This window comes from Hipposideros armiger, unplaced genomic scaffold, assembly GCF_001890085.2.
Source record: "Hipposideros armiger isolate ML-2016 unplaced genomic scaffold, ASM189008v1 scaffold_520, whole genome shotgun sequence".
Classification (NCBI taxonomy): domain Eukaryota; kingdom Metazoa; phylum Chordata; class Mammalia; order Chiroptera; family Hipposideridae; genus Hipposideros; species Hipposideros armiger.
The window spans coordinates 247,397-260,750 of NW_017731870.1; the positions used below are offsets into that span (position 1 = coordinate 247,397).

Here is a 13,354-nt window from a genome sequence, read left to right on the forward strand (position 1 = left end):
AAAAAAAAATGGTATTGTGAAAGATGGATGAGAAATACTATTTTTCCTCATTAGCCAAAGTAAATGTGATGCTATAAAAACCAAATGTCTTTGAAAGGGGGATAAAAACATTTAAAGCATCTTTAAAATATAAAATCTAATATATAATCCATAAAAGCACTAAAAATTAATAATCTATTTTAGCTCAAAACTTCTTTTTCATTAGGATCCTTATGCAAAGCCTAAATAATGTAAAATCTTATGTAGTAACCAATCTCAAAGGAAATGGAGAAGGCGAAGTGTGGGAAGAGCCCAAATATGCTCACATGAAGAATTCTCCAATATCGCGACAAGATCAACTAAACACAAATATGACAAGCAAACATACATAGTGATAGTGTGTGAATTACTTCTCAGTAAAGCTGTATTTTAAAACAAATAAACAAACATAGTGATTAAGAAATAGACTTTGAATTCAGACAGACCTGAGTTTGAATCCTGACTCTACCATATTTTAGCTGGATGACTCTGGGCAATTATTTAATCTCTGTCAGCCTTCCAGAAAAAAAATAGTACCTTTCACAGAGAGGGCTCTTTTAGTATGAGTAAATGAGATTATAAATATAATAATTGTACTGCATCGTAATAAAAGTCATGACGTATTTTTTGCAACGAAAAACATAGAAAAATACATCATGACTTTCCTGACGACCCAACAGAAAGTATTCCGTAAATCAATAGATGCTTACTACTACTATTATTAAAACATCTCTAATAGTTTTCCAGCTGAAAGCATTCTGCCAATTTCATATGAAAACAAAGAAAATGTTATACATGGACAAATAGCAAAGTAGAACACATTTGTCTTCATATGATATTTTATATGGTTTGATAAGCTTTCTTTATAGTAAAAGGCCCATTTAAAACAAAAACTAAACAAAACAAACAACAAACAAACAAACAAAAACTCAAAGCTCAAGATTTCCTTTACTTAGGAGCATGAGTACAAAATAGTTTTACTAATCATTCCTGTAGGAATGAAATGTAACTTGGCTGACCAGAAGGTTAAACGCAACGAAGAGAATATTTAAAGCATCTGAATGTCTCCAAAAAGATAAACAAATGGCCAATAAACACTGGAAAAGATGCACAATATCATTTGTCATCAGGGAAATGCAAATCAAAGCCATAGGAGATACTATTCACACTCACTAAGTTGGCCCAGTTCACAAAAAAGCAGGTGTCAGCAAATGTTGCTGAGGATGGAAAGAAATTAGAACCTGTGTACACTGCTGGTGGGAATATAATACGGCTCAGCCACTTTGGAAACGAGTTCTGGCAGTTCCTTAAATGGTTAAACACAGAATAACTACATGATCCAGCAATTCCATTCCTAGGTTATACCCCTCAAAAATGAAAACACATGTCCATGCAAAAACCTGTACCTAAATGTTCATAGCAGCATTATTCATAACAGCCAAAAAGTAGGAAAAAAACCAAATGTCCATCAACTGATGAATGGATAAATAAAATGTAGGACAGCCATATGAAATATTATTCAACCATAAAAAGAAATGAAGTATTGGTACACGCTACAACACTGATGAATCATGAACACATGTTAAGTGAAAGAAGCCAGTCACAAAAGATAATATATTGTATGATTCCATTTATATGAAATGTCCAGAATAGGCAAATCCATAGAGACAGAAAGCAGATTAGTGGTTGCCTAGGGCTAGAGGGGATGTGTGTGTGGGGGGAGGCAGGGAGGGAAGGGGGAAAGGGGGGCGTTTAAGGGGGTGACAGCTAAAGGGCACAGGATTTTTTGGGGGGAGATGGCAAAAATGTTCTAAAATTGATTGTGGTGATCACTGCATAACTGTAGATATAATAAAAACCATTAAATTGTAAACATTAAATGGATGATATGATTGTGAATATCTCAGTAAAACTTTTTTGAAACAGAAACTATTGCTTCTCAGAGCCATAACTTTGTATTAAATCAAAAGGAAGTAAGAAAATTAAGGTGAATGGGGCAAAAGTGATGAGATGAGAAAGCTAAATGGCAAAAATAAGGAAAAGAGAACACAAGAATATTACTTTTCCTTTGAAAATGACAAACCCTCGGCTTGAAGATGAAAAAAAAGACTTCTTTCGATACGCATATTTTTCAAAGGAAGGAGGCCTCAGAATAACATAAGAGCATTAGTCGTGGAGAGAGGCTTGGGTTTACTTTCCTTCTCTTTCATTTATTAGCCATGTGATCGGGAAAGTGACTTAAATTGCCAGAGCCTCTGTTTCTTTAGTTTAAAATGAATCCCTATATCACAAAATGTACAAATTCATAATAGAAACCCAAGAAATATTAACTACAACTATTTAAAAGTAGTTCAACCTGAAAAGAAATTTGGAAAGGCCCAAATCAATATATCAACAGTATTAAGGAAAGAATAAGTGTCTCTTTTCCAATTCCAAAATGCCAAACTGCATTCTTGTCCTTATGGTCAACCAAGATTCCTAGAGCTTTCTCTCCATTTTCTGCTTAGTAAAGCAGCACCAAAGAAAACCATATTGGAAATATAATCTTCCCTTGACAGAGTTGGCATTTAGATGGAATCCATCCTTTCAGTCTTTCACTGGAGACCATGATAAATGATTAAGCAGCAGTATTTGCAGGTTTCATCCGACCCTACCAAGGACAAAGGACTTTCATGATTGTGACTTTCAAAACCGAAGAGTCCACTGTCAACCTTAAGAAAAAGAGCTCCACTTATTAAACAAAAGCAAGGATGGGAAAACCCAGTAAAATCCAATTTTGTATGGTTTTCCAACTGAAGTATTTTCTTAAAGATAGCATTATTCAATTTATTCTCCTACCCTTTATTCTTAAAATTTTATTGTTTTAGGCTGTCTTTCTATATTCTTAATATTTGCTAGTCAGGGATCTAAAGAGTCATGGATAGACAAATCACTACCAAATGCTGCTGGGAAATAGATTTATAACTATGCCGAATATTTTCATTCTTGAAACGCTTGGCAGCCATCAATGCTTCACACATGATATCAATTAGAAGACAGAATAAGTAGCCTCACAGGATGCACGCTGGCTTCTGTGGATAGCACGCTGACAACAAAACCCCAAAAGATCAGCCCAAAATTAGTAAATGTGACCTGCTAAGGGCCACTGAATTGAGTATATTTTACAACTTTAACACACATCACAGGACATAATGGCAGCAGTTTCACAACTAATGAACACACAGAAAAGAAGATTGGAAAGGATTAAAACAAAGATATATTATTACCATCTAGGCTTGCCATGGGGGAATAGATCATTTCTGCTTATTTAGATGAACATAAGCTATTCATTACCAAACATAAAAAAGAATATTTTTATTGACAGAATTAACAGTGATGCAGTCAGTTTCAACAAATTCCACAACTCAGGACATTTGTAATATCTACAAGGAAAACATGATAGATAACACTTATTCACTTCTAGTAAGCATCAATAAAATAGTGGGTTCATCCTCTAGACAAGAAAAAGATAAAAAACATGGGATAAGGAAATAAATATTCTTCATAATAAAGGGAAGTTAACTGATTACTGGTATTGCTTTATGATTTATTAATGCTCATCTTATTACAAAAATGATTTAAAGGGGCTAGCATCTATTTGTTAGACAACATTGAATTCTTGTTTCATGTGCAACATTTCAGTTGAAGTTTCTTAAAAGTGAATTGTGATAAAAATATTATATTGAACTTGGATTTCATAACATTGAAAGAGGGACGGGATGGGGAGAGAGAAATAATGAGAAAAAGAAATGCCTTTAACCAAGCAAAGGAAAAGATTATTGAAGTATCAAAATAAGAAATAGGCTTTATTAAATAAAATACTGAGACATGATACTTCAATTCTTCTAGAAGACAATGGAATGTGAGAAGCAAGAAGCTATAGGCTCAATGTCTGTATGCCCCACAAAAATTCATGTTGAAATCCTAATCCCCAAGGTAATGGTACTAGGAGATGGAATCCTTGGGAGGTGATTAGGTTATGAGGGTAGAGCTTTCATAGTTGGGATTAGTGCCTTTATAAAGAAACTCCAGAGAGCTATCTTTCCCCTTCTGCTGTGTGAGTTCACAGTGAAAAGACAGCTGTCTATGAAAAAGATGGCTGTCCACGAACCAGGAAGTAAGCCCATACCAGACACTGAATATGCTAGTGCCTTGATCTTGGACTTCCCAGCCTCAAAAACTGTGAGAAATAAATGTCTGTTGTTAATAAGCCACCCCGTTTACATTATTTTTGTTATAGCAGCCCAAATAAATTCAGACAGTAATATATAATAGCATAATAGTGGGCTTAAAATTAATGTTATGGGTAGTGGTTTGGGTTGGGGAATGGATTTGGGGCTAAATATTCAACAATCCAAAATGGCTTCCTTTAAGTATAGAAAGAGTACCAACAGCCTCCACAATGATACTATTTGGAGAAAAAAATTAAGTCACTATCCTATTTTATGTAAATTTTAACAGAATGATAAAAAAAGACTAGTTAAAACCTTCCTGATGGCATTGACTACATCCAACTGTGTACCAACTTTACAGGAGCAAGTTCAACTTTTAAAGAGCACCTATGTGGGCAGACATTATGTAAGGCCTTTTTTGTGTGTAATCTCATTTTATCGTCACTTGAAGAAATAGAGGCTCTGAGAGGTTAAGTTAGTCATTCAAAAGGCACACAGTTAATAAATGGTCAGTATCAGGTACAGTTCCATGACAGCCTAAAAAAACAGATGCTTTCTACCACATCAGGCAACATTTTTCATACCTCCAGTACTAACTACAAAGAATGATATCTTAGAGAAATGGAATGAGAAAAATTAGTGCCACACTCTGAGAATTTCTTATGAGTGAATAAATATCAATAAACAGTAGAGCCTTATATTGAATTGTCGGGAAAGTCATAACGCATTTTTGCAACGAAAAACATAGAAAAAATACATCATGACTTTTTCAACAACCCAACAATAACAGCAGAGGGTGGATGGAGAACACAATAAGACAAAATTACTATTTTTTAGGGGGAAAAAGTTATTTTCAGAAAGAAGTTATTTCTGCTTGGAAAACATAATCAAAAAAGAAATACTCCAAAATGGTAACAGTGGTCACCTTTCGGAGGTAAAACTCTTTCTTCTGTCACAGCGTCTGTTAAAAACTTATTTAAAAACAAGGTTTAGAATTATGAAAATAATGTAATTATTAAAGTGACACTTCCCAACTCCAGATGACTGACTGGCACAATAAAACACAAAAGTCCTCGTATTCCCACGCTGTAATAGTCCTTTGCCATGAAACCCTAACAATCCTGCCAACTACTGGGCACTGAAAGCACTGTCCTTAGCACACCAGTTCCTGAACAGAGATGAGGTTTACTGCCTGCTAAAATCAGCGTTTACAGAAAAGAACATTAGTTTACTCTCATTCCAAGATCCCGAGTAAATACCTAACCTCCCTCTGAGGTCTATTTTCCTCACCTGTAAAATGGTGTTATAATCCTTATATTGCAGAATTGTTAAAAAATATAATAAATGAAAAGTGCTTTGCACAAAAAGATGAGCACATAAACACTTAATACAGTCATAGCTTATATTATTATATTCATTATCATCATATCAATCATAATTACCATAAGCTAAAAGAATTCTACTTAGACTCATTCTCTAAAATACTACAATTATGTATGTTGTTGGTATGTTCACTCTGTGAAAAACTTTGGTTAGGTCAATGAATGATCTTTGATGTAATTACCACATTTCTCCCAAACAGTAAAGATTCTCTCTGCTGTGCTGTGATTTTGAGAGTGGTCTAAAGTTCACAAAATGAGTTGAGGCACTGTTCTAACATCGATCCATCCAATCTGATCACTAGGAAAAAAAGGATCCTTTGCCAGTCTTCAGGCCAATAATAATTTTTGCTGACTATAAAACTGCCACTAACCCATACCAATTTCCTCACCTCATTGCTTATAAGGCTCTCTAATCATAAAACTAAGAAGCAAATGTACTCGAGCATGACTTTCCTATAAGCATGACTTTCCCTTCTATATTATCAAAAATAAATAAGATAACAAATAACCCTCTGGAGAATGTCTACATAACCAGATGTTTCAAGATTCCCCTCTACAAAGAATGTGTAAAATATAAAGTCTTGCGTCACCCTTCCAAACAAAAATCTCTGGGAATGACTATTCAAACTTTCAATTATTTGACTGTAATCTTCCATGCTCGTAACTAATATGTCTTGTAAATTATTTTCTTCAAAAACGTACAGAACAATTAAAAAACGCCTACCTCAGCTTGGCAGAGTGCATGAAGACCTTGTAACACCAAGGCTGCCGGAGTTGCTTGATCGGGCTTGGTGCATTCATTCAACACCTGGGAAATAGCTGCCAACATATCTGCACCATGCTGATAGGGCCTACAGGAAATGACAGTTTAGAAACAAGATTACAGCCAAAGAGCTGTATTACCACCCCTAGGTCTTTTGCCTGAACAGAAAGCATTAATGCCTTTCTTTACCCTTGTGCCTACTAAATGTTGACCCACAAATAATAACACCATGTGTTTTTCTTCAAATATTTGCATCATCATTTCTGCTATAATTGAAGGCTCAGTTTGGATACAGAAATATTATCCAAAAGAGAAGACACCTATTAAATTTTATTCTCCCTACATCGTAAATTGTCTGAATGGACAAAATCTGAAGTCTACAGTAATGGTGAAAAGAACAGACTTAACCTTATTGAGATTATCAGTAAAAATAGAGCTACTCCTGCCTAGAGGTTGCTCTTATATCAGACACTGACTACAAAAGCAGGGGCTGGAGATCAGGAGATGATTTATTATAGCAGTGACAATAGGTAGGTGGCTATACCTATCACAGTAGTGATGATGATGATGATAAGGATAAAAATAATAATGACATGAATTATAACTGAGTGAGCACCTATTGCATGCCAGGCACTGTGCTGGGTTCACTCACTCCTCCTCCCCCCTTCCTCTCTTCTATTCCACAGGTACTGTGCTAGCCTCAGCATTCTTTTAACTTCATACAGAATGCTCAGGTCCATCCTTTGCATTTCTTATAATTCATCAGTGATATAATCCTTTTCTCTAACAAATTATCAATTGACAAAATGGCCTGACTGGATTCTATTGTTTCACTCTTCAGCCAATGCAAAACATTTCCTAAAACTGGAAAAAATGTGACAACTTGAGATGGTAACTAAAAGGAAAACTGAGTAGGTTCTCAAGAGACTTTCATCTGGTCTAATATTTGACCTCTCCTGAGCTGCAGGCCCAAGTATATAAAATTTAAATGTCAGCTAATAACCTTTTATCTCAAATTTTTTTCCATGCCAATACCTCAAGAGCATCCAAACTCTCAGGTCTTAGGTTACATGTGTGTAACCTTTAGGGTGCGGTCATTTGTGCATTGCCAAAAGTTTGAAGCTTAGAAAAGAGGTAGAACCAATGAGGCTTAGATATATTCTTATCTGAGATTTTCCTTGAAACAGAAATCATCCACGTTATCAGCACCTGGGCCAACCCATTCATCGCACAACTTCAGGAAATACCACTTAGAGTGTCATCATCGACAAAAGTGAGAATGAGGCTCCCAGGAATGCTGCAGTGCAGTGGCTACACATATGAAACTGCAGGATTACAATGCATTTCAAATGTATCAAATCTATTTCCTCTACAAAGATTTTTACCTTACTCTATTCAAGAAAAAAAAAAAAGAAATCTGGCAAGGTAGAGCTTTGCTTAGCGTCACTGCGGTCTTGTCACCTCCTACCTATTTATTAATCCATACTCTAGACAGCAGAGTCCTCTCCCTGATATCTTCATTTCTTCTTAAACATTAGAAAATACATGAGAATTCAAGAACATTTCCTTCCTTGTAATTATTCCTAATAATTGGTTCCTTGCAATGAGTCACAAATAAGGCTTCCTTGATTAAAACTCCTTATAAAAACCAGGCATACATAGGGAAAATATAAGAACAGTTTGACTACAGTCCATTGTTTAGGTTTCAGGGGCTTATATACAGAAAAACAGAATAGACAACATCATATGTTTTCTTACAATTCTAAATTATTACCCAGAAGAGGATATAAATATCCTATAAAGCTAGATATAAGACTAGACCTGAAGTGAAAAGACATGCTTGCTTCTCAAATTTATTGTCCAATACTACTAAGTATTAACAATCAGAAAACTTCAATTGAAAATTAACTTATTCTTATTTAAATATCCTCTGCCTATCTTTCCTAGCTTCCTGCTTGCAATAAAAAAATTAAATGCAAAATAAATATCACGATATACATTCCCAAAGGTTAAGCACATCTTACCTTCGCTTACATATATCTCTGATGGATGCTGCTTTAGCAATCAGTTTCTCCCATTGGACTTCCTTCCCCACAGACAAAGAGGGCGCGTTGGACATGGCCATGAAATGCTGCAGCTCAGGATAGACACGATCCTAAGAAGGCAATTTCACAAAAAAGGTAATTTCCCAACTTGAGTTGAATCATCATCATCTCCTTTTATGCAGCATTTTCACCTCCAAATCTCATATTTGCATTGCAAATCATAATGTATTTCTTCTAATCAGCAGAGAAGAATGATGTTGTGATTGCTGGGGATTTTCTTACAGACCCATGTACTGTTCATTTCATAAAACATGAAAAAAGTGGCTAAATCTCATCCTAATTACAAAGGCGCTAATCACTCATAATCATATTTCTATTACTTTTTCCACGCAAATGGAAAAATAAATTTCAGAACTAAAGAAATAAGATTATTTTCTATTCTCAATTTCTCTATGCGAGTCAATCACAACTGATGCATTACAGACCAAAAGTGTCAAGTTGAATCACAATTTCTCAATGCAATCATGATGCCACTCACTAATTCTACTATATCAAAGCACTGTCACACATAATGACAAAATTAAATTTCTTCACTGAAAGAAATGTTTTATACTCACATAAGAGCCTATCTGAGCTTACCTGCTTTTCCCACAAAGATGTCAACAAACGCAAAGAGACAGCACTTAGCTGTGGAGTAGTTCCAAGAAGTTGGATGACTCGTAGAATTTGTCCTATGCACACCTAGAAAATATTGAAGAAATTTAGGTTTCATAAATGTAAATGTAGATAATCCCAAGGCTATGAAAACATTTCAAAACCCTTTATTATGAAATAAAGACCTAAATGGAAGATCACAGTATTACCCATCTTCTCAAAAGTTGGGGATGGCTTTGGGAGGGGTGAACTGGCAATCCTGGGAATGTAAAGACCTTATTTCAGATAACACCCAATGGGAAAACTTGGCTATTAAGTGATTTAAAAGAATTACTCCTAAAATATTGTAATAAATACTTTTGGCTCAACAAGGAAGGTAGCGATCACAGCAAAATTAAGGGCTCAAAATTTCATATAATACCAAGCAAAATTCAACGTCTTATTCGTGCCTCACTTTCTTTTTGCCCCAAGTAAATTGTTTAATATACAAACCTTGTGAACACCAAGCGTAGGTAAAGTATACAAGATATCATTGTATAATACAGGTTTCAGTGGTTTTCCCAATTTGAACATTAGAACTGGAATTAAATTTGGTACCTAAAATGAATTTAAAACACACATTAATTATGCCTTCTAAAAGAAACCAATCCAAAAGCAATCATTATTTCGTTTTTCTTCAAAGAAGTGATATAAATATATATCAATTAAAAGACTAAAGAAATGTCAGTTAGCAACTTATTGTTAATGGTAATTTGATAGTACCACTAATATTCTATCTTTTATAATTAGCTGCCAAACACCAATCAAAAAATGTTTTTCTAAAACAATTATGACAGTAATTCTCATCAATACCAAACTAGTTAAGATACATCCTGTCCCAAAGAAACTTACAGTTCTAAGGAACAGCTAACACTTAGGATATATAAATAATAAAGTAACTCCGTATGGTGAAATATTCAATTATGTTATTCTAATATGAAATAATTGAAATCAGTTGTACTGTAACAGGTCAACGGGCAAAATTTTTGCTCCAGGTACCAATTTCAATCCCTATAAAATTCATTTGTAGATCACAAGACTTAATGATGTTAAAATGGTAATATTTTTCAAGTAGATCTACTGGTAATATACAATTCCTATCAAAATCCCAGCTGCCTTCTTTGCCAAAATTGATAAGGCAATCCAATAATTCATATGGAAAAGCAAGGGACCCTGAATAGCCAGAACAGTCTTGAAAAAGAAGAAAAAAGTTTGAGAACTGAAATTTCGCAATTTCAAATTACAAAGCCACAGCAATCAATACAGTGTGGTGCTGGCGTAAGGGTAGAAATATAGATCAGGGAAAAAGAACTCAGAATCCAGAAATAAATTCTTACATTTATGTTCAATTGATTTTTGACAAATATGCCAAGAAAATATAATGTAGAAAAAAAGAGTCTCTTCAAAAAAATGGGGCTAGATTTCAACCATTGCATATTCACATGTAAAAGAATTTGGACCCGTTCCTCACACCACACATAAAAATGAACTCAAAGTAGGTTTTAGATCTAAATGTAAAAGCTACAACTACAAAACTCTTAAGGAAAATGCAGTTGACTCTTGAATAACATGGGGGTTAGGAGTGCCGACCTCCCACACAATAAAAAATTTGTGTGTAACTACTATAGGAACAAAGTTCTGTGACCTTGGGTTAGGCAATACCTTTTTAGATGTGACACTAAAAGCATAAGTAACAAAGCAAAAGAAAAGATTTTATTAAATTAAAAATATCTGTCCATCAAAAGATGTTATAAATAAAAGAAAACCCATAAAATGGGAGAAAATATAAGGGACTTGTAACAAGACTATACAAAGAATTCTTACAACTCAATAATAAAAAGACAAATAACCCAATTTTAAAAGAGCAAAGAATCTGAATAGATATTTCACCAAAAAAGATAACCAAAAGGCCAATAAAGGCAGGAAAAGACATTCAACCACATTAGCAATGACCTATAGACACAAATCAAAACTAGAATGGTATACAATTTCACACCCAATAGGATGCCTAAAATAAAAAAGACAGACAATAATAGCAAATGTTGACAAGCATGTGGAGAAATTGGGACCCTTATACACTAGAATGTAAAATGGCGCAGTCCCTTTGGAAAACAGTCGGGCAATTTCTCAAGTGGTTAAACAGAATTACTGTATGATCTAGCAATGCTACTCCGAGGTCTCTACCAAAGAGAAATAAAACACATATCCACATAAAACCTTGTACATAAAAGTGTAATTATAGCTAAACAGTGGAAACCCAAATGTCCATCAGCTGAGGAATGGATAAATAAAATGTAGTCTAGCCATATAATGTAATATTATTGGCTATAAAAAGGAAAAGGAATCAATATGGATGAAACTTGAAAACACTTTGTGAGGTGAAAGAAGCCAGTCACAATACACCACACTGTGTATGATCCCGTTTATATGAGATGTAGGCAAATCTACAGAGACAGGAAGTAGTGGCTTAGGATTGGGGAGCTGTAGCGGAAAATGAGGAGTGATTGCTAATGGGTAAAAGGTTTCTTGTTGGGGGTGATGAAAATGTTCTCAAATTATTTGCAATTATGTTTACAACTCTGTAAATATACTAAAAGTCATTAAACTGTATGCTTTGAATGAATATATGGCATGTGAATTATACATAAAACTATTTTTTACTTAAAAACATTTAATTCAAAATCATGAGTGAATACCTACTGTAAGAAACTACTTGATGGCTCAAACATTTTTTACTTTCTTTACAGTGCATTTCAAAGTTTTGTTGTCCAGAATTAGTTAAATTTCCTCTGTAATCTTAGAAAGCCTATTCTTTTAACTTAAAAGTCATTAATTAATTTATTACTTTTATTACTATAATTCAATTTCAAGGAGGAAAAAAATCCTCTTAACCCTGCCAATAAAAATTTGACAGTTAAACATAATTCATTAATGAGACTGACCATGATATACTTGGCAGCATTTGGAGCTATGCATGTAATGGCTACAGACTTACAACACACAGACAGAATTTACGATGTTTTTAACAATTGCTGGAGCTCTATTAGAACAGAAGTTTCATCATTCTCACCTTGAGCAAAGAAAGGGAGACAAATTTTTGCATTGGCCCTTAATCGCCATTTTAATTAAAGACAAAAGGTTATCTTAGATTTTACTGTACATGTCTCAATGAATTATCCCTTCTGGGAAGATTTCTACCAAGACACTTTGACAAGTTCTTAGTTCTGGGAAGGGCAATCAGTACATTTAGTGGCATTTTGTAAAATAATGTATTTAGTTGTATGGCTTTTAAACAACTATTTTAATTATATTGTCAGGAAAGAAATAAAGTACCAAAGAGTACAGTTCCTTCATGAGACTTAGACCTTATGAGCCTTAGAAGTATGTAAGGGTGTGTATTTTCTATGGCAAGTTCAGACATGAAAAAACAAAGTTGAAAACTTTTACAGTCAATAATCTTAAACTTAATCCAGTTCTTCAGGCTATTATAGCCCAAATTAAATCCTCATGTCAATGGAAAAAATAAAATAGGTGTTATTTAATTAGGAAAACACAGATATAGATACATAGGTGTGGAAAAACTTTTTGCATAAAGTATGGACTGTTGTTTTCCTAAAGAAATAACATTTATGTGTATTTATTGATTTATTTGAGATGTCATTACGAGCTCTTGACTCCTCTGCTCTTGGGCCTTCTCCTCTCCAGAGATAAAAATGAAAATGAGGGCCAGCCGAGTGGCATGTTGGTTAAGAGCTGGCTTGGTACACCAGCTCTGAGAAGCAGGGCCCCGGTTCGGATCCCACATGAGGGCCAGTGACGCTACGCCCTCTACAGCTAAGATGGTGAACAACAGCTTGAACTGAAGCTGGGCTGCCATGAGTCACCGGCGATGGCTTAGGCTGCACTGGAGCTGCAGTGGGCTTCTGTAAGCTACCGTGAGTGGCCAGCAGCTGGTGTGAGCTGCCAAGAGCCACCGTGAGTGGCCGTCCAGTGGCCGGCAGCCCATCTGCCTCACCCGGGAAGAGCTCAATGATAATACCAACATGGGCCAGTGAAGCAACATCCTCCACAACTGGACTGAAGAACAAAAGGACAGAAACTTGTCTGTTCCCCTCCCCCAGTTCCCCAATAAAATCTTTTTAAAAAAAAAAGAATGAATGCTCTGACTTTACCTTAAATTTAAAATAAGCTGGTAAGTGCCCTATAATTCACTGACTCAAGACCTTTTGGAATTCATAAACT

At 34.9% G+C, this 13,354-nt stretch overlaps 1 protein-coding gene across 1 annotated transcript in view; it reads right to left on the reverse strand.

The window, feature by feature from the left end:
• The window catches only part of FOCAD (focadhesin), a 302,193-nt gene that overhangs the window by 146,652 nt on the left and 142,187 nt on the right, over positions 1–13,354 (reverse strand). The window contains exons 12-15 of the mRNA XM_019668206.1: positions 9,566–9,670; positions 9,059–9,160; positions 8,399–8,529; positions 6,336–6,462 (exon numbers count right to left, since the gene is read on the reverse strand). Coding sequence (XP_019523751.1) covers positions 6,336–6,462; positions 8,399–8,529; positions 9,059–9,160; positions 9,566–9,670 — 465 coding nt within the window. The remainder of the gene's footprint in view (positions 1–6,335; positions 6,463–8,398; positions 8,530–9,058; positions 9,161–9,565; positions 9,671–13,354) is intronic.